Here is a 26,558-nt window from a genome sequence, read left to right on the forward strand (position 1 = left end):
CATTTTATTTAATATATAGCTGCAATTGGGTAAAAAGTGCCCGGTGGCAAGCATTCTCCTTACTTTCCCCTCACTCTCCTTCTGAACTGGTCCACACTCCCAGCCGACACACACTCCTCCTCCAGCCTATTCCATTCCCCTACTGTCCTCACGACCATCGCATTTTTTCCCCTTTCTGTTCTCCTCCTCTCTTTGAAAACCTTCCTAGTATTTTCCTTCCTACTTCTAGGCATTCCCATTTTGACTTTTCCCCCCAGCTCTCCCTATGGAGGTGTTTGTTTTCCGAGCTGAATGAAATATTTTTGTTTTTCAATCCCATACATCTTTTTATTAAATACACACATTAATATGTTATCTACATTGTTATAGTTTTATCAGACGCCCATCCAAATATAGTAAAATATATCATTTACTTTAATTTATGCGAGTAGATTCCATTTACCATTCAGCTATCCTTCGTAGCATCAATTTAAATAACCCTAAAACAATGCTATTTCATAGTTTAATTTACCGAATTGTCTTGCATAACTGTGAAACTACAATTAACGCATCATAGAAATTGTCGCCGTCTATTGGTCTGATAAAATATTTACACTATACACGGGGTCTACTTTTATTGACAAATGATCATGGCTTCTGTCTGCGCGTGGAGCCGGCATGGGCTGATGATTTCCCAATGGAACGTGAAGATTATCTGGTGTATACGTGACGTGCGTTTATTTGCGGGGGCGCACGTGGAATTTCATCTGTGGCGAGGAGGGAAAAGGCTTTCAAAATGTTACTTCTATTACTATATAGTTGCACGCCAGTGAGCATTCATTAGCAGCGCTGATAAACCGCTCTGCCTATTGCCTACTGTTTTATTTCAGTCTCTATCCTTTGTTGGTGGGGATGTTAATGTTACATTGTTTAGGATAACGAAGGGAGTGCTCACTTTTTGTTGAAATTATTTAAGGTAAAGTTGCGATATTACTCGGTACACGTTATGAAATATCAAACACTATTCTGACAGTACTTCCAAGTATTACGGATTTTCAGTAATCATTACTGATTTAGACATCCAGTCACGGAACTACGGATTGTTAATGCATTTAGTACGAAAACGGAGAAACGGAAGTCTTAAAATAATCGTTTCTTACCATAAATATCAGTAAACTAGTTAACATAAATATGAATCCTGAAACTTATTTTAGCTTTTTATTTATTAAAATGTTTAAAACCTGCGTAATTTTAAAATTACTTGGTTGATGGACTATCCTGTTACCGTATAGAAGTGGTGTTAATTATTTCGTATCTGGCGTAAACTCTTCATTGAGATTGTTTGGTGAGTGTTGAATTGTGTGCATAAAGGAGATTACTGATGGGTCTGCCTGGAAGTGGCAACTTATACTCGGACGTAAAAAGTGCTACAAGATTTTGTAACTTAAACAAAATGCCTACCGCGTGCGCTGTCGGGTCTGAAAATGTTCTGCTCGCTAACTTGCAAGGTTAGGAATTACAGTGAATTTACGGACTAACAATGAAGAATGCACCCATAGGCGTGCCTACAGGGGGGGGGGCCAGGTGGGCCATGGCCCCCCCTAATGTAATCACTCAGATCGGCATTTTCTCTAATGCGTTCGTTAATATTCGTATATTCCTGGCACTGTGACACTCAAACTGTTTTTCAGTGTTGCAGCGTGCTAATTAACAATATTTTAAAACATTTTATCGTTCTGGAAATACAGCCGCCTTAGTTTATTTAAAACACGAGTTCCCTTAAAACGGCCAAACAAAAATTTTTTTAAGAGGTTTGTTAAAGTTCTGTTGTCTGAATTGCTGTGTTTGCATTCACTAAAAAGAAGTTCATTTCAAGGTAGATCTGGACCAAGCTATTGGAAAATTCGAGGCGGGAAAATGTGTAAGTACCCTTTATACATTTGTCTATGGAAAAAAAAAACATATTTTCAAGATTGTTAAAATTATATGGATATAAATATTAACTAGTAAACATATCTCGTTGATACTGCACAAAAATATAAACACGGCATTGAGTGAATGTATTTAGGCTATTTAACATTCTAAATTCAGCTTCTGATTTAAAAATTTAGCAGGGCCCCCCCTAATGGAAATGTCTGGGCACGCCTATGAATGCACCCCAAATAAACGAAAAGTTCTTCGCAGTTCCAGATACCTAACTGGATCTTCGTAGAAACCAGGCCGTATTAGGACTTCCTAGTTTCGTGTTTCGTTGATGACAGGTGAACATGCACGAGGAAGAAAAAGTGTGTTCATGTTGAGTTAAAACGTTATTTAAATTTGAATTCATATTTAAAGTGGGTTGACTTAGCACCTGTAAATTTTCGGAGATATCCGTGATTACCGAAGATCCCTTGGTAATTTGTTACCAGCGTTCTTCGTAAATTTAGAGCTAACATTTTTTAATAGCGTGGTCTCACCTATCATCTTGAGTCTGTGGCTGTTGCAGATAGTTGTGTCTCGCCATGAATTCATCCGCGGTCGTTATCTATATCGCACGCACTTTTTCTTACTTTGAAGATTGTAACCGACGAGTCTTATCTCTCCCGTAGCTCTGCGAACCGTGGGAGGGCTTTCGCGTGTTCGCCCCTTCATCGTCAGTCTTCATCAGGATCCATGGCCCGACCGAGCAGCAGGGTTCACTCATAGTGCATTCCAACTAACCTGGCCATTTTGGTAGTCATTCCTGTCAACAGTTCCATACGTCATTGTAGCTGACGAGGTATTTCCTCTCAAAACATACTTGATGCGACCTTATCCAGGGGATCATTTAGACCATCGCAAGCGTTATCTTCAACAATCGTTTGAGACGTGCCTGGAGAACATCAGAAAACATATTTGGTATTGTGACCAAAAATTTAGACTTTACAATTGGCGGATTCAGGCCGTCCTGAAACGGTGGATTACGTAATTGTTGCAACTTGCTTACTGCATAATTTCATTTAAAAAATTCTATAGCAATTCGTAAAACTACCTTAAATAGCAAATTGATTTCAGGAGTGGGGGGGGGGGGGGGGTTTCCCACGAACTACAAAATTAACGTTAACTAGGAGGGAACGCAACGACAGATGCATTTCGTGCAAGGCAAACATTTATTTGCTGAATACTTCTATTCTGATGCTGTGTCCCTTCCTTGGTTTTAAAATATCTAGAGATAAAGTAAAGAATTATTAGACTGTATGAAACTATCCTCTCCTATTTTAGTCCAGATAGTATTCTTAAAATCTCTGTCCATGTATTTTGAATTGGACAGGTCATACAACACGGGATAGTTGCACACCAGCTAAATAAGATTTTCTTCATTCATGTTCCTTATGCAAAATGAAAGCAACTACACTCTTAGATAAATGTCCGCAAGCAATCCGGCGCACGGCGCGGTCACGGGCCTGGCGAGTGCGAATTGAACCCGTCGAGTTGGGGGAAGGATGATGTCGACCCTGTCGGCGGAATCTCGTACCGGCCACGGCACTGCCACGTCGCTGATGTGTGCAAATCGGTCTTATCTCGCCGGCACCTGGACCTCAAAGGTAGAATCCCTTCTCTAATGATACGATGAGGCTTTTACATGTGGGAGAAGACACCGCTAACCAAGGGCATATTCAGCTCAAAAAAAAAAAGATAAAAAAAGGGGGTGGCGGAAATGTTATGAATTCTACCTATTTAAGGTTCGTGGTGCAAAACATTAATAAACAATAACAAAAGGAAGTACATAATTAGAACTCGCCAGAGATGTGTAACATCTAACCTTGGTAACGATCAAAATTATGTCTCCTAATGTCCCGCATATACTTTTGATACGAAACTAGGACACGAAATTTAACGTAGAATTCTTTAAAATAATGCAGATAATATATATAAAATGGTGTCTACATTTCTCGACGTGAAGTTTCCGCACCCGCCGATAGAATTCCATGCCGAAGCAGCTACGTCGACTATCGAAATAACAACATTTGCAGACCGGAATTATGAATTATATAATCAAACGGTTCCGTTTAAAGACTTTAAACAATAATAAATCACGGTGTTGGACCTGATTTTCGACAAGGAATTTGATTAAAATACTGCCCAGCTTGTTAAAATTCATTAAACAGTTAATACTATGGAGTTTCCCTTGGCTTTGGGAACCTTGTTTCACACCATCCGCTACAGATGGCAACACCGTGGTTATGCATTTCCGTTCCATGCGACGTCCGTTCTATTAACGAAATTATTACTACAATTTGTTGTATACCGAGAGCTAAGATGTTACACATAAAAAATTAATAAATATTTTTTAGGAATTAATATCAAATTTTCTTTAGCTACTTCTCTTTATTATTGTTTCAATTTTTAACACAGTTTTATTAGTTACACTTGTAACTAACGAACTATGTAAAGAAATTTTGGAAGTCGATTTTCACCTACTTCTAATTGTCGTATCGATTTGAAACTTTGCAAGTACATACATGTAATCCGGATAACAATAAATTAATTTGGTACCATCGAACTGATCTGATGATGGAGCCAGGAGTTGGATAGTGGAACTCTTCAATGGCTACTGCTATTTAGCCTGTTACTGACAAAAACCCGTATTAAAAACTGTAATTAGTGAATTTTTTTAGTGTAGCTGATAAAATCGTGTTTATATATATATATATATATATATATATATATATATATATATATATATATATACATATATATATATATATATATGCATACATATATATATATATACATATATATATACATACATATATATATACACATATATATATACATATATATATATATCCACTCTGTAAATGGCAGCTCCTCGCAACACTAACGAGCCGTAGTCGACCACTGCAGCAGGTGGCCGGTGGCCGGCGTGTCACGAAGCATGTCGGCCCGGAGGTTGACGGCCGCGGCCTATTTCAGGCTGCGCCCACCCTCGGCCCCCTATACGCTGGCTCTGCGCCGTGGCCGCCAATCAGGTCCGCACAGAGGGAACAACTAATAGCCGGTGCCACGGGCGAACTTCACCAACTCCTTCGGAACTGTTCGGGTCTCACTACCAATTCCGTCTGTGCCATCAGAAAGTCAATTCACATTCAAAGCAAATTAATAAAAAAAATTATAGTGTGTATTGTAAACGAACAGTAATTTTAATTCCTAAATATGATTATTTTTACTCGTTCAACAATTTGTTGTGGAGGAAACCATTTTATGAATGTTTTTAAATGTTGAAAAATCGACAAATGTTACACCATCATGTTGGTGTCCTTGTAACTAAAACTGGGGTAGTGACGCCTTATATTGCACTTCGATCGACATTTTGAACTACTCACAGCAATGTGTTGTACTTGAGGATTAGCTTTGTCTATCAGGTTGGGAAAACAACAGTACAAAACAAAGACCATTCAGTCGCCAAAAATAAGCTTCAACTGATCTTCTAACTCAATTTGTGATTTCATTCGTCTATTGCGTGATTTAAAAGTTTACCATTACCTCTTAAACCTTTATGGCAAGGCGAGTTACTTTTTTTGCACGCCTTGAATATATAATTGAGAGGTTTTACTGTTTTTATGATACCATCAAATAAAATAATAAAATAATGAGATCAAAATGTTAAAATTACTCTGGTAAACTTGGACAAATTTTATCATTGAAATTCGGCAGCTACCATTTACGTCGAAAGTCAATAGTAGGCCAATAAGTATTTAAGGGGGCTTAGGCCTCGCCATTTTGTATTTTTACATATTTTTGCTATAATTCTATTTTTGAAATATTTATTTGAATTTTTAGTATGTCAAGGTATAAATCATACCTCCCAGACATTCTATACCTTGCGTGTAGCAACATAAACCCCTATGAAGTCAATTTCCTGAAAATTGGGAACATATCTAAAGTATTAGTATGCCAAATTAAACTTTATGATGGTGAAATTACACTGGAATATACTCTATAAAAATAGTCATAGAATAAAGTAATGACCGGTTTTAAAATGCATAACATAACTGGCACTACACTATTTGATAATACATAATCTCCTTCAGACCATAGATTGGTCGTGGTAAGGCAGCTTTAGGGTGTGTAGCTGAGAAACGCGAGGTTCGTAGTTCAAACATCGACTCTGTCAAAATGTTTTACTGTTTTTTTTAATAACAGTTTACTGGATATTACAAATTGTGTTTTAAGCAAAATTATATGTTAAGTAATTTTTACCAAAAATAAAATTCTCTAATTAAAACACCTACGTTTATAACGAAATTAATGTCCATAAATTATTAATGAAATAAACTAATAGTTATAAACAACTAAAAAACTATTTGTATCGTTGAATGAACTAAATATTAAGAAAATTTAAACTTAAGTTTTTGTCCAACAGCCAAATAATTCACGACATCTCTGTGTAACTGTATGGAAAAACAAATTCTTTCTTTTCTTCTGCTACACAGCAAACATTTATGCTCACTTTTATACCATTTAGTATAACAGAAGGTATAGCAGCCATTGGGCATCGTGTAGAGTGGGCTTAAGCGCTGCGAGGAAATAACTTAATATTTCATGCGGGAGACAACTATCATAATAATCACACAAGTATTGATTTCAACCAGTTGCCAAAGCTAAGTCCTATGCCATGTTAAAAAAAAATAGCACAGAAGTTTTATTGCAAGCTGTATCAAAATATTTGAAGTCGCAAGATGTCGAGGCCTAATCCTTTTATTAACAGAAGGTGTGTAGCATATGTCTAGTAAATTCGCCGGTGTTTGCGTTGACTGAATGAATAGAGGCTTCAGTGTCTCGAGGACGTTGATGCCTGTAGGGACGGACGACGGACTGTACGCCAAGATGGAGCAGCGACGGGCGAAACGGGCACATGTACAAATTGTCTTTCCTGTGCTGGCGTATTCGCTTGTTAGCCTTGTTTGTAAAACTGTAAAATATCATGCGTTGCTTCCAGGGGCGCAACAACAGGGGGGGGGGGGTCAAGGGTATTTTGCCCCCCCTCTGAAACCTTGAAGTGGGGGCAAACGGGGGCAAAGAAAGTGCTGTGTAATCAATTTTTAGATAATAAAACTGCTTAAATAGCACCATTTTCCACCTTGAAATACAAATTTTCCCGGGGGAGGACCCCCGGACCGCCCTCTTCAATAGGGGGGATCGATGATTCTTTATAAAAAGGTATATTGCCCCCCCCCCCCCCCCTTTGGAAATTTAGTTGTTGCGCCCCTGGTTGCTTCCCATAATTCAGTGCGCGAAGGCGCCCGGCCAAGTCGTCCATTGTTGACATACATTACATCTGTATTATCGTGCATATTTTTTTATTAAAAATACTCATAATAGAATGCAACTTCATTTTCAAAACGTGTTTCACACAAATATGTAAAAAATCCAATTTTTATACTATATAATTTTTAAAAAAATTAAACAAAATTAAAGCCTGGCTCGCTTTATTTGAACACATTCATTTGTGGTCTAGTTCCGAAGTCATAAGATTCTGAATGACGTAATGTCACTTGTGACTAGGCTTTACGTTATTTTATCTGTGCCTGTAAGCCATGACATCGTAACTCGGTTATGAGAGCATAAGTCCAACGCCTTAGTTGATACAGACAAACGGTTCAGTTACAAAGTTATGTACTTCTGGCTGTTGGAAAAATTTTCCTATTTGGAAGAAATCAAGCATAAGTTCCTTCTCGCTGGATACACGCTTATGGAAAACACAGAACCGTTGAGAGATTAGCTCTGTTACTCTCCTGTAAAGTTGCTGAGTTGCAACTGGCTCGTTTGGTTCCGAGGTACATATAGAACGGTGTGGACATTGTTCTTGCAACATGTGTAATGTCTTGAACTCATCGATTGCGTGTATGTTGAAATATTATTTTGCGGGTACCTTCAACCTGCTCGAATTACGAAATTGGGCGCTTAGTATCTGTGTTATTCAGTAATGTTTATTTTTTGCCAATTAGTGTTTTCTTTCCGTGTGCACGGCGCAATCATTCCGCTGCTGTGACCGCACCTTACGTCTCCTCGGCACTAAGTCTCCTCACCACTAAGTCTCCTCACCACTAAGTCTCCTCACCACTAAGTCTCCTCACCACTAAGTCTCCAGCAGACAGTGTGACTTTTTTGGAAACAATATCTTCCATTAGTATCGGCCTTCTCCTTTCAGCAGGACGTCGTGTTCCAGTGAAGCAGCCTCAGAAAAAACTCTGTAAAATATTCGATCCCAAACATGTATTTACCTATTGCTACTGACTTCGTTAGTCATGGTTAGTTGGTCTTTAGTAAATGGAAGGAATGTTAAATATAATTAAGTCTACCGGGTTGTAACTCGCAATCCACGCGGAGGCATCAGTATAAAATACTTTTTGATGTGTAAACATCTTAGCTCTCATTACACGGCATTTGGTTAGAGTAATTTCGTGAATGTAGCGGAAATGCGTAGTAACGCATTGTATGTATATATGTATATGTAAGTGTATTAAATACACCGAGAATAATAGAGCCACATTTAAAAAAAATTTTTTTTATATTTTTGTATATTTGTAATGTCTATGGCTATATATATTCGGTATAACAAGGCCATATATGTAGTACAATAAATATTCACCTGAGATGAGATATGTCCTTATTACATTTTAAATTTGTAAAACAGAAATCAGAATAATACAGCCACATGTTGACATGCGGCCTTATTATTCGTACAGCTGAGGGTGGGTTGGAATACACCATGGCCATATTTTGACTTGTGCCATAGAAACAGTGCCGACATTATGCACTTCCTGATTGCTGAGGCTAAGAATAAACTTTCAATTATTCACTCTCCCGTAAAATTTAGTTTTTTTGAGATGTGGCCCTATTATTCTCGGTGTGTATATGAGTGTGTGTATATATATATGAGAGAGAGAGAAAAAGGGGGGGGGGGTGGACGGAATCCCAAAACTCAGTTTAAGAGTCGGCAAAGACACCATTCCTGAGTTTCGGGAAAATAATTTTTCTCCTTGGCATAGTACCTTGGAAAAAATAATTTTTTAATAGTAAAATCTTTCGGCAAAATAATTTACGTCTTATGAAAACAATATATTCCGTCACCATCTACGTCACGTAAAAAACCGCAATTTTGCACATGTATTGGACATGCAAAGCACAAAGATATCACAAAAACACACATAATATTTATCTGTAAAAGTAAATTAAATACTCGTTCCTAAACGCTGTTAAAAATAAAACTCTATGATTAAATAAAAAAAATTCATAATGATCAAACCTATTTCAAATTAATTTGTTTTTAGTTTTGATGAACGTAAATATCATTACCGTAGTTCATAAAAGGAAGCAAAGATCAATGTTGCTAAACGCGTGATTTACAAAAACACCGTTTTTAAGAAAGAAACCAAAAGACGCCAACTTGGTTGCAAATATTTTTATTTTCAGTTATTAATATGTTGCAGTTGTTCATCATGTATGATCAAAAGTAAATTACTGGAAATGAGAGTGTGATTCAAAATTGGCCTCGATAATTGTTTGGGTAAATTTTATGAAATAAAATGATCATAAATGCATCATAACTGTTCCGAAACTACACGAAGCGCATAAAATGCACCGACTTTGAGAAAATGTGTAAAAAATAAATAAAAATAGCCTAACCTAACCTGGGCTTAGTTCGGTTCAATTAGGTTATTACCAACTAAACATATTTAGCTAGGTTTTAAAAAGGAAAATAGTTTTTTTTCTTCAAATTTCCCCTAAAATGAATACATTTTGTGTATTTATCACGCTCGGACTTATTTATAAAAAATTCTACGTTAAATTTCGTGTTCGAGTTTCGTCTTATAAGTTTTTTTTGCAACATGAACAACATGAGAACACACGAATTTGCTCGTTACTCAGGGTACATTTTCACATATCTGAGGCGAGTACTGAAATAACTTCTCCCGTTTTTTTGCTCTCTCTAATTTAAAATAATTTACGTTAGTAAAGTTTAAACGATCTCCACACATACCATTTGTATGCATCTGTTCAACTATTCTCAAACATGACGTTAATGATTACTTTACTAATCAAAAAATTTCCTGTTTTTATTTTTGAAGTTATACTTCTTTAGGCGCGATATGAAAAAAATGATGAGAGTGAATTTTAAGATGCGCGCGCATCACTGTAACACAAAATTAACAGGTTGAAGCTGCCCGCTAAACCGCTCATTAAGTCTCGAAAAAAAGCTACCAAATAATAGAAATAGAACCTCTATTGGTCGCGCATGTTGGCACGCTCGTCGCCTCTGATCACTGTTTTCATATTTTATAATATTTATCCACATGTTTCTATTTTCTACATTCACAACACGGGTTTTAGTTTCATACAAGTGCGAATTATGTATGTGCTAATAAATTATATTCAATAGTGATTTAAATTGAATATTTTGATTAATATTATTTACTATTCGTAAATATTAGTAAAAAAATGTGCTTATATTTTTTTCAAGTGCTCCAATATAATTGAGGTTAACTATCCTTATATATTATTAATTGATATAAGTTAAAATATTATTATTTAATATTTACAAAGTAAAAAAATCAATTTAATAAAACATTTGATAAAAAATTGTGATTAAAATCGAATATCAAATTAAAATATTAATTTTTAATATTTATTATTAAATTGAATAAATAATAAATAAATATAAAAATAAATTAACAAATTTAATGAAAACTTTTTGATGAAAATGAAAAGTGTATATTAAATTTAAAAAAAATAAAATATTTTAAAAATGAATAAACTTAAATTAAATTTTTGAATTTATTATTAAATTTATTTATTTTCTTTTGAAATATTAAATAATCTATAATAAATATTTAAAATTAAGAATCTTATAATATTTAGTACAAATTATGTCATATATTTATTCTCTAAATTTTATTTATTTAATTTTTCAAATTTAAACTGAACTTTATTGACTGTGTTGACTATCTTTTTCCAGCCCTTTTATTATTTTATTGTAATTAATTATTTGCATGCAAATAAAACCTATTTTTTAATGATGCCAAAGAAGTATAACTTCTCACGCACGTACAGTACACGCACCCATTTTTAACTGGAGCAATGTTTATACGAAAGCACATTGTGATTCTAATGGTTTCCCATGTTTTAATTTTTAATATGTTTATAAAGTGTATATATGTATATTTTTTTTCAAGCTAGGAGTCACTGTGTGGAGAGCGAGAGCATTGACCGCTGGTATCTCTGGTGACAGACAATGCACACAGTTTCCCCGCCGCAGCAGCCCGCGCGGAGAACCCATGCAGTTCGGGCGTGGTTCCTTTACTCGCCACAGTCTTAGCGACGAGTCACCTGTATGACGGCCGCGTGAAAATGCCAACACTGATTCCATCGCCATAGCTCTCCCGTCTTCGCTAAGGCGCCTTACCTATGACGGCTCGGAATTCGGTAATATGCATAGTTTGACATTGAATCTGCAAGGACGTTTTTCTGCAATGTTTTGTATTTGCTAGCAATTTACAGCCAATATAAAACGACCGAAACAAAAAAAAAACATGACGGGACATTCATAAAACTTGGGCTTGATGTTTCTAACCTTTTATGCATTATCCAGAACTATATTAAATATTTATGTTATTATGCAGTGTATACCTTCTGGTTTTCCGTGCAATATAAGTTTTATAGACTGCTATTTGCACCGCAGTACTCCCGTCACTTATCAGACGGAGAATAAAACGAATTTCATTTAACATGCCAAAGTCGGTTATTATCTATTATTAAATACTATGTAATAGGCCCAATAAATGTTTTCTAAAACTGTGGATGTTTGTAGTTATAATATATAATTTTTACAAGCGAAATTTTTTATCACATTGGAAAAAACTAAAAGGAAATATTAGCTGTTTTAGAAGTTACATAAACCATACGTTTGTTTGTATTTTACACTTAATTTTTGTAAAGAATAATTAACTTCTGATACGTTATCTAGTTGAAATATTATCTGATTATCTCCTGATGGTTATTTTTTTTTAATGTAACATGACAAACGTAGATAGATTGCATGTGATTATTTTTTTAATATAACGTATTTTGGCAAATGAGTATTGTATGGTTACAAAAAAAAAAAAAACGAGAAAAAAGAATCGGTGCGCTTCATTCACACGAAACATACAACACTATATATTTATGCCACGTAACTATTATCGTATACGAATAGTTTAGAAGTTTATTTAGAGACCAACATAACCTTTTTTTAATACATCATTTATCGCGTTTTCATTATTTCTGAGTATATAGGATGGAGGCAAAACCTTAAATTTGACGAGAATATACAATTATAGGACTCGTTTGAAAGACTTATTTCGAGTAATAAATGATATTAGACACGTCGTCAGCTGTATGACGGGGTTGAATGAACGGCATACGTACGACGGACGTCATACCGACGACGCACAGTGTGCAATATGAGCATTCTGGAGGGACAAAATTCGAAACTCAAGCCAATGATGTTTCCTTTTGTTTTTATTTGCTGTTTTAATGATTTTTTAGTTAACTTAATGATTTATGACAACTTTGGCAGCAAAATGTGTAGTATTTATAGAAGACCATACAGGGTTACATTACTGAAATTGGTTTACTTTGTAAAACAATGTACAATGTTTTTTTTTCAAACCAGACTTTACTTGTTAGTGAAAATTCTTTAGTTAATGTTTTTATATATGTACAAAGTTTTTAAGTTTTTATAAAATTAAATTTATTACTATAGAAGCGTTTTTCTGCCATCCTTTGAAGTTAAAAAGGTTTTTACATAAAATATTTAAGTATGCAAATATCACCAAACAACAGTTTTTTCAAACGTCTCAACATTAATACTGTAACCACTTGATATGGATTCCAGGATAACACGGAAGTGATTAATAAGGGCTTCATTATTTCCAGTTATAGATGAGACTTCACGTGCATTTTGAAGAATCTCCTGGCAGTATTTCCATCATTTGTGTTTCCACTACCGGGTATTAGCGTGTCAACCACTAGACCCCAACTCATCTCTAATTATTTTCTTTATTTCATTTTTTTCTCGCTTCATACTTTGATCTATCACTTGCTCCTCGGACCTGCCACTTTTTTATATCCAACCTGTAAGATATATGCAGCAAGCATTCGAAGCTCCGAATCCAGGCATGGAGTGTAGACAGACCAAATGCATATGTTGCTGGATCTACATTTGTTTTATGTGATATTTCGTTTTTGTTCATTTGTTTAGGAGATGCTCCACATATATAACATTTTTGTGATGACCGATTATTGGACAAACCGTTGCAAATTTTTCCATCAACCATAGTCATCAACATTGTTTGACGAACATCTCTTTCATTGCCACAAATTGTCACTCTGGTTGGTGACAGTTAATTTATTTGTTGGTTGATGTTCTTACTTTCATCTTGGATTAATGCTTCTGTTTCCTTTTTAAATAGCAATTTTATTGGTCGACAATATCTAGTAGAGGAAGGTCTTGGATTCTGCCAAATAATTCGTTTATGATCTTCATTTGTGTGGAGCTGCAGAGGAACAAATGATATAACGAAAAGATATTCGTCATAGGGAACCTCGCCTGTTTTTTTCTCAGACCTTTGTTTAAATATACTGTGGCCTGAACATCCATCGCAACCCCACTTGCATATTAACGACATGTCATTGTTATCAGATTCAGACAGCATCAGGTTTACTACTTCATTTTGCACTAGTAAAATGCGTTCAATGGTGTGGTTAAGAAGGGCTTGTAGATTTATTTCTGCGCTCAGTTTAGTGATCAAAATAGCTTCTTTAAGTGGGTAACACATTTGTTTGGCTTCCTGTAACATGTAATATGGTGGATATACATTACAGTTTCTTTCTTTGGCTTGAGACTGCAGAAGCTTGTATTGGTAGGTTGTAAGTTGTGCATCAAGAAAAAAAGTCAATGCCTCTTCATTTTTATAAAATATAGGTTCTTTATCGGACATTCTTGCTTTCTTTAGTTTTGTCGCTCTTTGTGGCGATGCTGTAGATAATTCTTTAACAATATCTGCTGCATCTCTTTTCCCAGCAGCTCGTAAACTTACTACAGTGGCAAATGAGATCTCTTCAGGAGTCTGGGACTGCAGCAAATGTTGAACTTTCCTCCTTTTACTCTTTCTGCTACAATCTTTGAAACGCTTCTTAGGGCGTCCAGCATCAGTTTCAGGTGATGTGCTTGGCCCAGGTGTATTGCAGGGTTGTGTAACAGCAGACGAAAACATTGCCAACAGTTCATTTCCTAGTTTAAATTCCCCCCGAAGCCACTGTGTGTTTCGCTGAACAAATCTATCATAATGCCTTACGCTTTGCGCCCAAAGTTTATTCAGTTTAATTAAAATCAACCTCACTCAATTTTTTTTAAGATAGTTTGAATGTTTTCTGGCACTTCTTCCAAGACAAAGAAACTCACTATGTATTTACATACTTCTTCGTGCCTTTTTGTTTTCTCACTACGCAACCAAATGTTAAAGAGATCGCCACGTGACATGCGCAGTACCTCTAAAAAAAATTAAAAACTATCAATCGCGCAAATATGCGCAGAATATTAAAACGAAAACATTTAATATAAATATGGAGCATTGCACTGCAGAAGTTTCGTGAGGGTATATTGCGGACATTTTTTTATAACTCTAATTGAAATTTATGAAGTTTACATTTTATTGTTATTTTTCGTCAGTTAATAAATTATAAATGTATGGATAGATATTCACAATTAAGTATGCGTTACTCATACAAATTAAAGAACATACCTTTATGAACGTCTTCCATGATCATAAAACAAGAAAATACCTCTCGCATTAAATGTAACAGCTCTTGAAAGAGCGCACTCCGCACCAATACTGCCCCGGCCGGGAGCGATCCTCCGATACAGCTGTCTTATCAGCTCTCCAGAAGGCACACAGCATTTTTAAAACGGTCAACCAAGCACATTACTGAATGGTCTGAAGTCTCTACTATAACATTTCAATAACCACAACCCATAATTAAAAAGTCGAAAAAAATAGTTTTGTCCCTCTAGATTGGTCATATTGCACACTGTGCGACGCCTCAACGGAAGACGACTTTCAATCCATGCTCGCTTTTAATGGCGAAGCGTCATACCGATGACGCGTCGTCCCTATTGTGACGGGCGTAAAAGATAACCATGCTTGCCTTGCTGGCGTAGCAGGTTCCTTGCTGGGGTCGCAATGACGCGACACACTGCACTGCTTTTATTTTTAAGGCGCCCGCCTCGTCAGGGTGTATGTGTGTCAGTGAGGCGGGATGATAGTGCGACGCTCGCTGGTGCTTCCAGCGCGGTGTCTCCTCTGAGCGAAAGGCTCTGAATTGGCGCAACAAGACTTTTCGTCGTGCATTGGGCTATAAAAAGATTTGAGCGATAACCATGGCATTATATGGCGGAGAAATGAACCTAAAGTTGTAATGCAAGTCCCGTAAGTGCTTTCAAAAATCTATACCAAGCGTTACATGTCTAAATGTTATTCTGAAAACACGCGTTTCAGCCATTCTCAGTCTTACAAAAATACAGTTTAAAAACTAATAGGAAAATATAACTATATTCGCCCTCCACATATTTTTTTTATGCTTTTCGCAAAGAGAAACAACTCTGATACCTCGAGCAGTATTCAGATCGCGTGGTCTCTTCTGATAGTCTGCACACCGTATGTGTGACCAGATAGGCGGGGACCCAACAGCGCCGTCTGGTCGGCGCGCAGACGGCGGCACCGGTGCTTGGCAATGACCACGCCTTTTAGTTCGGTTGCGAAAATGCCATCCTCGCAGCCGCGGGTTTGACGCATGTAGCTCCGTTATCATCGGTTTGACGTGTCTGTTTTCTTAGCGCCCGCGAGTGAGTTTCTCCAGGCTATCTTATCGCCTAGTCCCCGGAGCGCTGTCGAACGCGAGGCGGCTTTGTGCTCGAGGTGTTAATACCCGCTCACACGGAGTTGCGCAACTCCACCTGCTGGGCCTGCTCGGCCAGCTGACTACCGCTACAGCGCCTCCATCTTTACAACGCCACTAGCGCTGCCCCTGTTTCTGTGTGCTCTGTTGACTGAGCACGCCATAGAACACAAAAGTTACACACACTGCTTTGTAATGTAATGAAAATTTGTTTAACGTATAGGAAAAATCGAATTCTGTAAGGTAAAATTAGAATGAGAGTTGTGGAAATACATTTTTCTAATGTACTTCAGTAGTATGTTTTGGTTCCTCCTGTGCCGGTGCCGGGGTCAATGACCGATTGCTCTGACGTCACGGCAGCCAGCCTGGATAACCTTGAACTTTGACATTGACCGTTAACGTTCAAAATTTTGCCAAAATTTATTCAAAAGTTGCCCAAATTCCTCAAAATTCGCCAAATTTTCCATTTTTTTTGAAGGAAAAAAAAATTCTGCCAAAACAATCTCAAAAATTTTGACAAATGAAAAATGTCTCTTTTTGAGGGAAAAATTCCTTTTTCAGGGAAAATTTACCGTTTCTAGTCCTTAAAAATCACAGCAGCTTTTTAAGATGATATCAAAATGATAATCCTTCTACTCATATCTGTCAATAAAATAATTATAATTATTGACACCATGCACCCCACGCTTTTTTTAAATAAAATTTATTTTCTATTGTAGTTGGATTTTCTATAAAAGCGTGTTTTTGAGTTTTTTAAAACTGTTATTTATTTGTCCTTCCAAGCTATTTTCAGGCGGCTATGTACATAATCTATGTTGAAGTTGGTTTTGCTTTACGACGCCAAGATTTATTCAAAGACTTAAATCCTAGTGAACGTGAACAAGTCAACGTTTAGGTATTTGAGACGTGTTTATTTTTGGCATTAGCCTTCAGATAATACATTAAAATAAATTCTTGTAATTTTTTTATTTTCCTTCGTATGAAATATTAGCTTACCACAATCCCCTCGCCCTCAATTTGTTTTAGGTTTCTCTTTGCCATTCGTATTGCGTTATTCTCTTTATAGAACCAACAAGGAAGATAGTGGTTAACAATCACACCAATAATAATACTAATGATAAGTCTGTTTTTGACTGACTTTACTAAAAAAAAAATTACGACTGAATTCTATGGGGATTACAGATGTGTTAAGAGGCGCTATTTTACAAGAAAAATGCATGCATGCTTATTTAAATTTATAATGACAAGAAATTTAGTATTGGCGATATGTCATTTTGGTATAAGGATTTTATCTAATCAACACTGTGGAGTTATCTATTTACTGTAGGCTGTGAACAATGACGCTGTTTAGCGGAGCTTAAAATACCCTGTCTCAACTAAGGTTACGAGGTTGAGATATATTTTACGCTTTCAGTTTTTGGCTTGTATCTATATGGTCATATTTAAACATTAATGTGGTGAGGCGGTAGAGTTGATGATTTCCAACCCAGGACATGGCCCTTAATTTGAGTGTGTTATCAGAAACACGTACAGAGCTTTGAAATTATCACGTGTACAAGCGTGGCCCCAGAGGGTGAGGTATGTGCTATAGCCCCTCCCGAGCCCAAATTTGTCTTATTTTTGAGGATGAATTTGTTTTCTTAAATACCTTAATGTATGTGTGAAACTTTCCTTTCATTAAAAGTTCTATGAAATATTAAAAAGTTTAGTGTTATAGACCATACATTTGTTAATATGCCAAGTTCAACCTCTACCTAATTAAATGTCATGGTTTGTAGCTGCATCCTTTCTTTGCACGATAGTCCCTCCCGAAAAAGTCTACTTGTATGAGTCTTGTCACGTAATGCGTAATAGGCGACCTTGAAGTGGTCAAGGTGCTCAAGCAGTTATTTATTGTCCCATTTACGAAAATTATTGTTATTGGGCGTTCTCAAATCGATTAAAAGGAAATAAATTGAATTCCACTTGGTTTCCGTATTTCGTCCGCGTTCAAGCCGAAGTGTTCACGGAAAAGTTTTGCACGTTTGTCTCTTCTGGGTAGCTAGCTGTTTGAAAAGAAGCTCTGCCGATAAACTGAAAATAAATTAAACTTTCATCGCTCGTTACCTACGCAGTTAGATTGGTTGCATATCGAGAAAAAAATATTCTTTGAACGTCTCATGAAAATTAATTTACTTTTAATCTATGACCACCAAAATCTGTTTCTATTAACTTTTCGACTTTCTCTCGACGCCTGCATTCAGACTGCTGGGTTAATGTTTTCGCGAAGAAATCTGAACGCTCTTTAGACTGCAGTAAGGTATGTCCGTGCCAGCTGTTTCTTCCTTGTAATTGGCGGCCGTCTGCAAGATAAGTCATTGCGTTTTTTGACCGGGCCTATTAGGACGCGTTTGCTTCCACACAGTATGGCTGTGTTTCGTGTACAAACAGTAAACGTGTATCTGAAAGAAACTCTTATCATAAAACACACGCGATGCTACAATGTTTTATTTCTCAGCTAGTCTCAAAATCTTCTCGCGAAAAATATATGCCCCTACCATTATTACTTACACACGTGGCAGAAGGATGCTAAAATTATAACTCAAGCAAGACTTGTATCCGTGGATGTAATAGTTTCGGATTGAATGTCTGTTATAAAGTTGAACACACAGTGGGTACCATTTGGTTAGGAAAACAAACCGAAGTTGTATAAAATCTAATCCTAGAAGTTTTGTTTAGTATCTTGATATCAACTCGCTAGGAAGAATCATAAAAATGACACCATGAAGTGAGTTTTAGAACAATGATCTTAAGAACTCATTAACAAGGAAATAGCGTTTAACTTTATTATAACAAAAAAAAAATGTTTTGCTGGCCAGATGGGTTGGCTTCAACTGTTAGCTTGTAGAAATTGCGCACACTCGCTCCCTGAAAATCGGAACCTCAGTGTTACTACCATTGTTCTGTAGACGTGAACCAATATTGCGGATGTTTCTCTACAGTTGCATTGTATATTATGTTTCGTTGCAAGGTTTGTCGTCAAATATGTGCCATACGTTATCCGGTACACGTTATCAGGCAAGTATTTTTAATAAAACATTTTATTCGAAATATTTTAATATAAAGTAAAAATCTGCGAAAACCCAAGTATCCAGCTTGGTATGTGATGCAGAGCCATGGAGCGCCCGCCTACACGGGCACACAGGCGGTGTGCAGAGCTTCAGATGAAACCACGCGATTGGTAACTGCTCAAGGCACACATACATGCCGAGGTCGAATGGGTAGTTCTGTTTTTCGTTTTTAAACTCTATTTTTAGAAGAGTGAACACAGCCAAAAAGTGTTCACACACCCACCCCCCTTCCCTTTCAGAATAATTTTTTAGGCATGAGACACCCGGTACTGAATCTGGAAAGTACTCAAGGTACTTGCATTGCGCCTTTAACTTAATTTCTCCGCTTTATAATGGTATATTTACCACTCAAATGTCACAGTTGCCTTATGCAAGACGAGTAGGCAGCGTGCCAGTTCACAGTCTTGCGCTTAGAGGCGGTACCGCTCTAGAAGCACCAGCGAGCGTCGCATTTATCATCCCGCCTCACTAAACAAATACACTCCTGACTAGGCGGAACTTTTAATGCTCCTTTTCATGTGCCATATAAATTATTATGTTTTTTATTTTTATTTTCTCATTATTGCCTTCAGTTTAGAGCTATTTCTTTCAAATTCAACACATTACATCTATGAATTTGTTCTTCTGTCACAAATATTTTCAACGATTGTTTACTAAGTGTGTGTAAAATGTCGCACAAGCGAAGACTTTTGCGACTTTTACACCTAATATATTACACTTAGTGAATATCTGTTGAAAATATTTGTGACAAAACAAGTGTAAGAGGGATCTTGTTAAATTTCACAGAAATAGCCTTTTAGAGCAAAATAATGCCATATAAATGAAATTGCCTTAGTGTGAGACCAGCCTTAAGGAAGATTATTTATAGTCCGTCATTAAATGCAATAAGTTGGACATTCCCCATTTATTGTTCATGTTTGTTATTAATAAAACCTTAGGAATGGTCGGCAAACATATAAATTTAACATGCAGAAAATAAGTCTATTAGCTTATGTAAAATGTTACATTCGTGGACAGTAGGTTAATGTCCAAAATATGTTGAATAAATTCTCTCCATTGCAATTTTTGATTTTTACAATTTATGTTAAGGCTTGCAGTGTAAATTTACCACTTATTTTGTGTTTGATTGACTTGGTTTTGGGCATTTGTTTAAGTCAACACTCGTCTGATGTAACTATTACGTCATCTGCCATTTCTGGCGAGAAGTTATCCATTTCCTTGAACGGTCACACGCTGGAGCCTGTTAATTAATACGTCACAGAGCTAGAATCCAGGGGCAGGTCCATTGCAGGACAAGCCGGACAAACGCTAAGGTCTCATTTATTACCGGTGCACCTGTATTAAGCAACATTTCCTAACATAAAGTAGCAAAACCATCTCGAAAATTAAGTTCCTGTTTTGCTTAAAAAAAAACTATTTTATAAAGATAAATTACAATTATAATGTTTAATGTGTAACATCTCAGCTCTCGGTATACGGCATTTGATGGGAGTAATTTCGTGACGGATCGAAAGTCGCTTGGAACGAAAATGTGTAACCTGTGGCGGATGCCGCAATATGAGTTCCACAAAGCCAAAGGGAAATTTTATAGTTTTAACAAGGTGGGCAGTATTTTAATAAAATTACGTGTCGTAAATCGGGCCGAGAGCTGGGGTTTAATATATATATATATATATATACATATTTTTTTTTTTTTTCAAATATTTTTCGCTTTTATCGGAGCTGTTTCATTATACAGTTTAAATTTTGTCTGCAAATTGAATTATCCGGTAGTCGACGTAGCTGCTCCGCAAGTGAATTCTAGCGTTGAATTTCGTACCAGAGTTTCGTATTATAAATTGTATTTGAAACATGATAACACATAAATTTGCTCGTTACCGAGATTAGATGTTACACTGAACGACAAGCTCACATTTTTTTTTAGACGAGATGTTATAATCCGCAGCTCGCTATGCCGTGCAAATTTTGTGCGATGGTCCGCAGTAAAACGAAGAGAGAGAGAGTGTGTGTGTATGTTTGTGTGTGTGTGTCGGAGAAAGAGAGATATAGGTGTGTGTGTGTGTGTGTGTGTGTGTGTCCCCTGGCCGCGGGCGACCCGCCAGGCGTGTTGGCGTCGTCCGGCGCGGTCTTGGCTGGCGCGGCGGTCCCCTCGGACAAAATAAACCCGGGGCGGGGGGGCGCACCCTCGTAGCGGAATGAACCAGGGCGCCCTCGTAGCGGAATGAACCAGGGAGCCCTCGTAGCGGAATGAACCCGGGGCGGCGGGGCGCGCCCTCATAGCGGAATTATTCAGGGACGAGACGTGTCCTCGTAGCGGAATGAACCAGGGCGTCCTCGTAGCGAAATGGACGCGTCTGCCATCCACATTCTCGGCTGGCCTGGCTCGTCAATGTCCACCCTCAGGACGGGTCTAGAAACTACGCAGCAATTACACAGTTTATAAACCCACGCAGGGCGCAATTGCGCAACGAAAGTTTTGTTCGGCTTAAAACTTTATTGCGTTTCCAGTGGCCATATTTGAAGAGCTATGTTTCGGAAACTTTTAAAGACGCTGACGCTATGTGCTTAGAAGCCCTCGAAGTTATATTTATTATGCATATGCACATCATGTTTACACTTGCTAAACTCCCACACAGTGATTGGAAATACCTTTTTAAAATCAAATCAACCTTTTCCCGAAGTAAAAATATATTTCATACTGTTTTACATTTTTAAGTTACAGGGTTGGTGACATGTTTATTTGCGTGATTTTATAAAGGACTGTCTTTCTTGCATTTTTTGTGCGTTGCGTTCCTTGCGTAGTTTATAAACCCAGCCTTAGGCCGATGTTAATCCATGTGGCGACCAGATGACGGGTTCTCTGGGTGTCTGATGGCCAGTTGCACATTTCTGCTCTTCGATCCGCGATCGAATGATCTTAGCCCATTTGGATCCTTCCTCTAAACTTTAAGCCAACACATACTATTGATACACAATTTTCGATCGCGTGAACTGAATTTCATTCATTTTAAATCTGTGGCAACCAGCGGCAGCAGTTTCATAACAGTGTTGGTGCATTTATATTGGTGGGTTGTAGTATTATGAAGTTTCATGTGGTAAGTGGTTGTAACACTGGGGGAAAAAAAAGCTTTTTTCATATAAGTATTTTATATAATTTGTTATTTTTGAATCATTCCCTAATATTTATGCCGGATAATAAAGAGAACGTGCAAAGTCCGTCTCAATTCCGGACAAGCCTGCTCGCGCAGTGTCGATCCGAGATCATGGTCATGAACCGCCAGGACGGTCGGCTCATCTCGAAAGTTTGGTTTGCACTCGGAACGCAACGGTGCGACAGAAAAAGTGGTTGAACCACAGCGAGATCATGAGTGGTATTGGCTGTGAGGGTTCCAAGGAGAGAGTGACACACCCGGTCCTGCGCCGGTGCTCTCGTGCTGGGATGACTGCTGGCTTCGCCATCATGGCTGCACCCTCTTGGGTTCCCCTGCACTGCCGGGGGATACCGGACCAGAGCGGGTGCCAGTTTCTACTCGGCGATTTCTTCCACGTCAGTTGTTTACACACTCGATTTCGACGTATTTTTTTATTGGATTCTTGGGAGACCTGCATTATTTTCTATAAGAAAAGTTTTTTTTTTTTTTTTTAAAAAAGAATATTCAGCCTAAAATAATACGGTGCGGAAGTTTTTACCCACAGCGACAGAAACCGTTAGGTTGTGTTGACACCGATCTTAGTGTGTGCGTGCCAAATTTCTCACGTGATCTTACAGCAATTTGTGCGCGTATCTAAACGTCCAAATTTCTACCTGTGAAAATAGTGCGGCTTAATTTTTTTTTTTTAATGCGTGGCGTGCTGGCGTGCATTTGCAGACAAGTTCGAAACCACGCTGGAGACGCCCCTGGAGGACAGGGTGGAGGAACTGAGGCACCGGCTGAGGATAGAGGCTGCGGTCGTTGAAGGCGCCAAGAACGTTATACGGCTGCTGCAGAGCTCCAGAGTCGCTGACAAGAAGGCTTTGCAGGAGGTGAGTGCGTGACCTCACCATCGCCATTATGCTACACCCAAGACATTGCCTGATGGTGTTTAATGTGTGGGAATTAGAATACCTGTCCTTTGATTATTGAGACGGTGAAGATTGATTTAAATTTTTTTTACACCCGTCATTGTTGGTCATACGGTGTATCACACACAAACCTTAATAAAGAACAAAAAAAGGACACGGAAAGAGAGAAAAAAAAGCCAAAATAATCCTATGTCAAAATTTACAAGCACAGTCTGCACTGAGAATTCCGTGTGCATTCTGTGCACATAAATTTTGACATCGGCTGATTTTGGCTTGTTTTCTGTGTGTTCATAGTTTTGTCCGTTATTAATGTTTTAACTATGACATACAGTGTTACCAGCAATGGCGTATGTCCGAAAATAAATATTTTAATATTTATTTTCGGACATACGCGGTCACTTCCATAAACAAGTTTCCACGATGAAAACATTACAATTCAATCAATGTTTTGGGTGTGTCTGCATGCCTGCATGCTTGGAAGCCCGCACTGTTAAAAACAGTAAGTATAAATCATTTACGCACAGCAATTACACTCTCAAGGTATGTGGAAATTTCCTTCAACGTTAGTTCTAACTTGCAAGAATTTAAGAACAAATTTATTTATTTTTCTTGTCATTTTAAACTTCCTGTAATCTAGTGGCGGTTTCTGAAAGCTTGCCCTCGGATATCGCAGTTGAATATTTATTTTAGATACTAACATAGCCCGCTATATTCCCGGAGTCTTAGGGAGCGGCGGCTTACAAACTAAATTTCAACTGTGTGTGTGTGTGTGCGTGTGTGTGTGTGTGTGTGCGTGCGTGTGTGTGTCAGTGCTTACGTTTGTCACCATTTGAACATTATAGAAACAACTCCTACGCGTTTTATATTATCGCCATGTTGTACTATTTGTAGTGCGGCTTTTGCTTGAGATATCGTGAAAGATGGCTGATTCCGCCCCAAATAGTGTTAAAAATGTAAAACCCTGTCCCGAAAATATTTTATTAAAATTTTAATTTTCAATAGGTACTGCAAAGTATATCAAAAAGTTAAAATATGCAATGAAATTAAGCAAACACCAATGATTTAAAAATATTTTCGCATAAATCATTGAAATAAAAATTGGTGTTAGATTAAATAATTGGGTTTTTTTTAGCGTGTTATTTTTGAGTATAAATTTATATTTCAAAATAATTTCTTTTTTTTTTTTTTTTTAAAGGGGGAAGAATACGGTATAACTGTAGATAGCGCTCTCACTCGTATTAACAAACATTAAAATGGTTCCAATGGTAACATTTTTTATCAGGTTAAAATAGTTTTCCCTACAACTCTAGTATTATCTAAGTGATATCCTATAGCGGCAAATATAAATCCTTACACTTACTTTTTTAATGTAAGTTGTTAGTGCCTGCGTAATGAATTATCTCATTATGCTGTGTGTTAATTGTAGTCTAAATATTTGGCGCGACCTTAAATACGTTTCTTTTACTGCTTGTATGTGATCACTGATTGGTGATCCTTGAAGTTGGCAGCTCTGCGTATCCCCCCCCCCCCCCCCCGTGTACGTGACGTCACTGGGATCAGCTGTTGACTGCGCCCTGCTATTATTGGCCCGCATTTGTAACGGTAGTTTTACCTCACTCGTGTCTCGTGTAATTTGTCTCATCTTACTGCTCTAAAAATATGTACCATTGGGCTACGTATCCTTGCGCAGCTGGTGTTTCGTCAACAATGTTTGAATCTATTATCATGTTATTTCTTTGCAGTTGACAGTTGGTATTACTACCTTTGAGAACTGTCAAATTTTGAGAAAAATGTCATGAGACAGACTATACCCATGCCTAGTTAGAACGCCTGAACTCAAGATGACACAGATGTATTCGTTATAGAATATGCACGAACCCGGCCTCTGAATGGATTGGTGTGAATCTAAGGTTTCCTTTTAGAACCCTACCAAATAAAACACTTTTTTGTTTGTTTTGTATCTCAGACAAATTATGTGGTTTGAGATTTGTAACTTCAACAATATGCAAACTGTGTATTCCATGAACTTGATTTTTGGTATTTCTATTGGCAAATATGCTTCAACGAAAATAAATTAGGAAAATCGCAATAAGTAATTTAATACTTTAACTTTTTAACCGACTGAAATAAAACTATAATTAATTATTTTTTATGTTCCGTAAAGCTGTTGAGTAATCGAAACGGGAAGAAGTGATCCTGAGGTAAGCCTCTGCTGGGTGTTGTGTGGCCGTTAACAAGTTTTTGTGTGATTTGTATAAAAAGCACAGCGCACTATGTTTAGTTGTTAATACCGCGTCCCGCGCAAGCGTGCGGCCTGCAGTAATGTGCCACAGCGACTGCGAGGGGATGTTGGCAGCCACGCGGCACTCGTGGGCGTGCCCTGTTTATTCTAGCGGTAACGAGTTGCCAGGGGCGCTCGCTCGGGCCCTGGCACACTGGCGAACTGTCGCTTCCAGCACCTTGCGGTACGTTGGAGGGTCATCACGTCACTAGCGAAGCCAAGTTGCATGACTCGAGTTTTCATCAAATGTTTTAGATACAGGGCAGGTTCTAAAATATGTTCGATGTTGGATGCAATTAGACAATCAAAATTGTGTCCATCGAAAACTGAAATGACATCCGTTTCCGTCACAACGAATCTTTAAAACACATGACCGATAAAAGAGGTTGTAAAAGTGAAACAACTAAAATAATGATAGTATGAATGTCTATGCGAAATAATTTTATGTGTAAAAAGGAAATTAAATTTATATAACTTTGCAATATTATTCTGAGTTAAATTGATGTATTTGAAAAAATTATTAATGCACAAATAGCAAAACGAGTTCAAAAATTCCCATCCAGAACTGTGATGCATTATTTGATTTCAAAATGAGATTAAAATTGGAAAGTTTTTATATGGCTCAGACCGAAAATAAACTTTGTTATTGTAACGTTATTTGAAACATTCTTGATATTATCTGTCCAAATTTATTTGTTGGAGAAAATTGGAAGCCATTTTCCGTCCAGTATTTCTCCTCCAACTCTATTGTCAAATATAGTTGGAGACAAATATTTGACAGATTGACAGGGCCTATAAGGGACCCATCTAGACAGGGGTGTATCTGTGTTAAAAAGGCGCTCGCTGGTGCTTCTAACGCGGTCTCCTCTGAACTGGCCCGCAGTCTTCTCGTCGTCCATAAGCAACTAGGAAATTTGAGCGGTAACCATAATATTATATGGTGGTGAAATGAAGATAAAGGTGTAATGCAGAGCCCTTGGATGCTTTCAAGAATCTTTACCGGCGCCTCCTGTCTAAACGTTATTCTGAAAACATACGTTTTAAGTTTTTAACTTGCCTAAAAATAGAGTTAAAAAACGAAATACAGAAAAAGAACTACCCATCCGCCCTCAGTGCATTCTTAAATGTTTTTCGTTAACTGACACCACTCGGATATCGTGAG

The 26,558-nt window shown here is 37.4% G+C and overlaps 1 protein-coding gene across 19 annotated transcripts in view; it reads left to right on the forward strand.

The window, feature by feature from the left end:
• Nucleotides 1–26,558, forward strand: part of LOC134541238 (serine/threonine-protein kinase N) — a 372,780-nt gene that overhangs the window by 240,208 nt on the left and 106,014 nt on the right. For all 19 annotated transcript variants that reach the window (XM_063384564.1, XM_063384580.1, XM_063384574.1 and 16 more), the window contains exon 5: nucleotides 22,922–23,076. In XM_063384564.1, the coding sequence (XP_063240634.1) occupies nucleotides 22,922–23,076 (155 nt within the window). The remainder of the gene's footprint in view (nucleotides 1–22,921; nucleotides 23,077–26,558) is intronic.

This window comes from Bacillus rossius, chromosome 1 (genome assembly GCF_032445375.1).
Source record: "Bacillus rossius redtenbacheri isolate Brsri chromosome 1, Brsri_v3, whole genome shotgun sequence".
NCBI lineage: Eukaryota > Metazoa > Arthropoda > Insecta > Phasmatodea > Bacillidae > Bacillus > Bacillus rossius.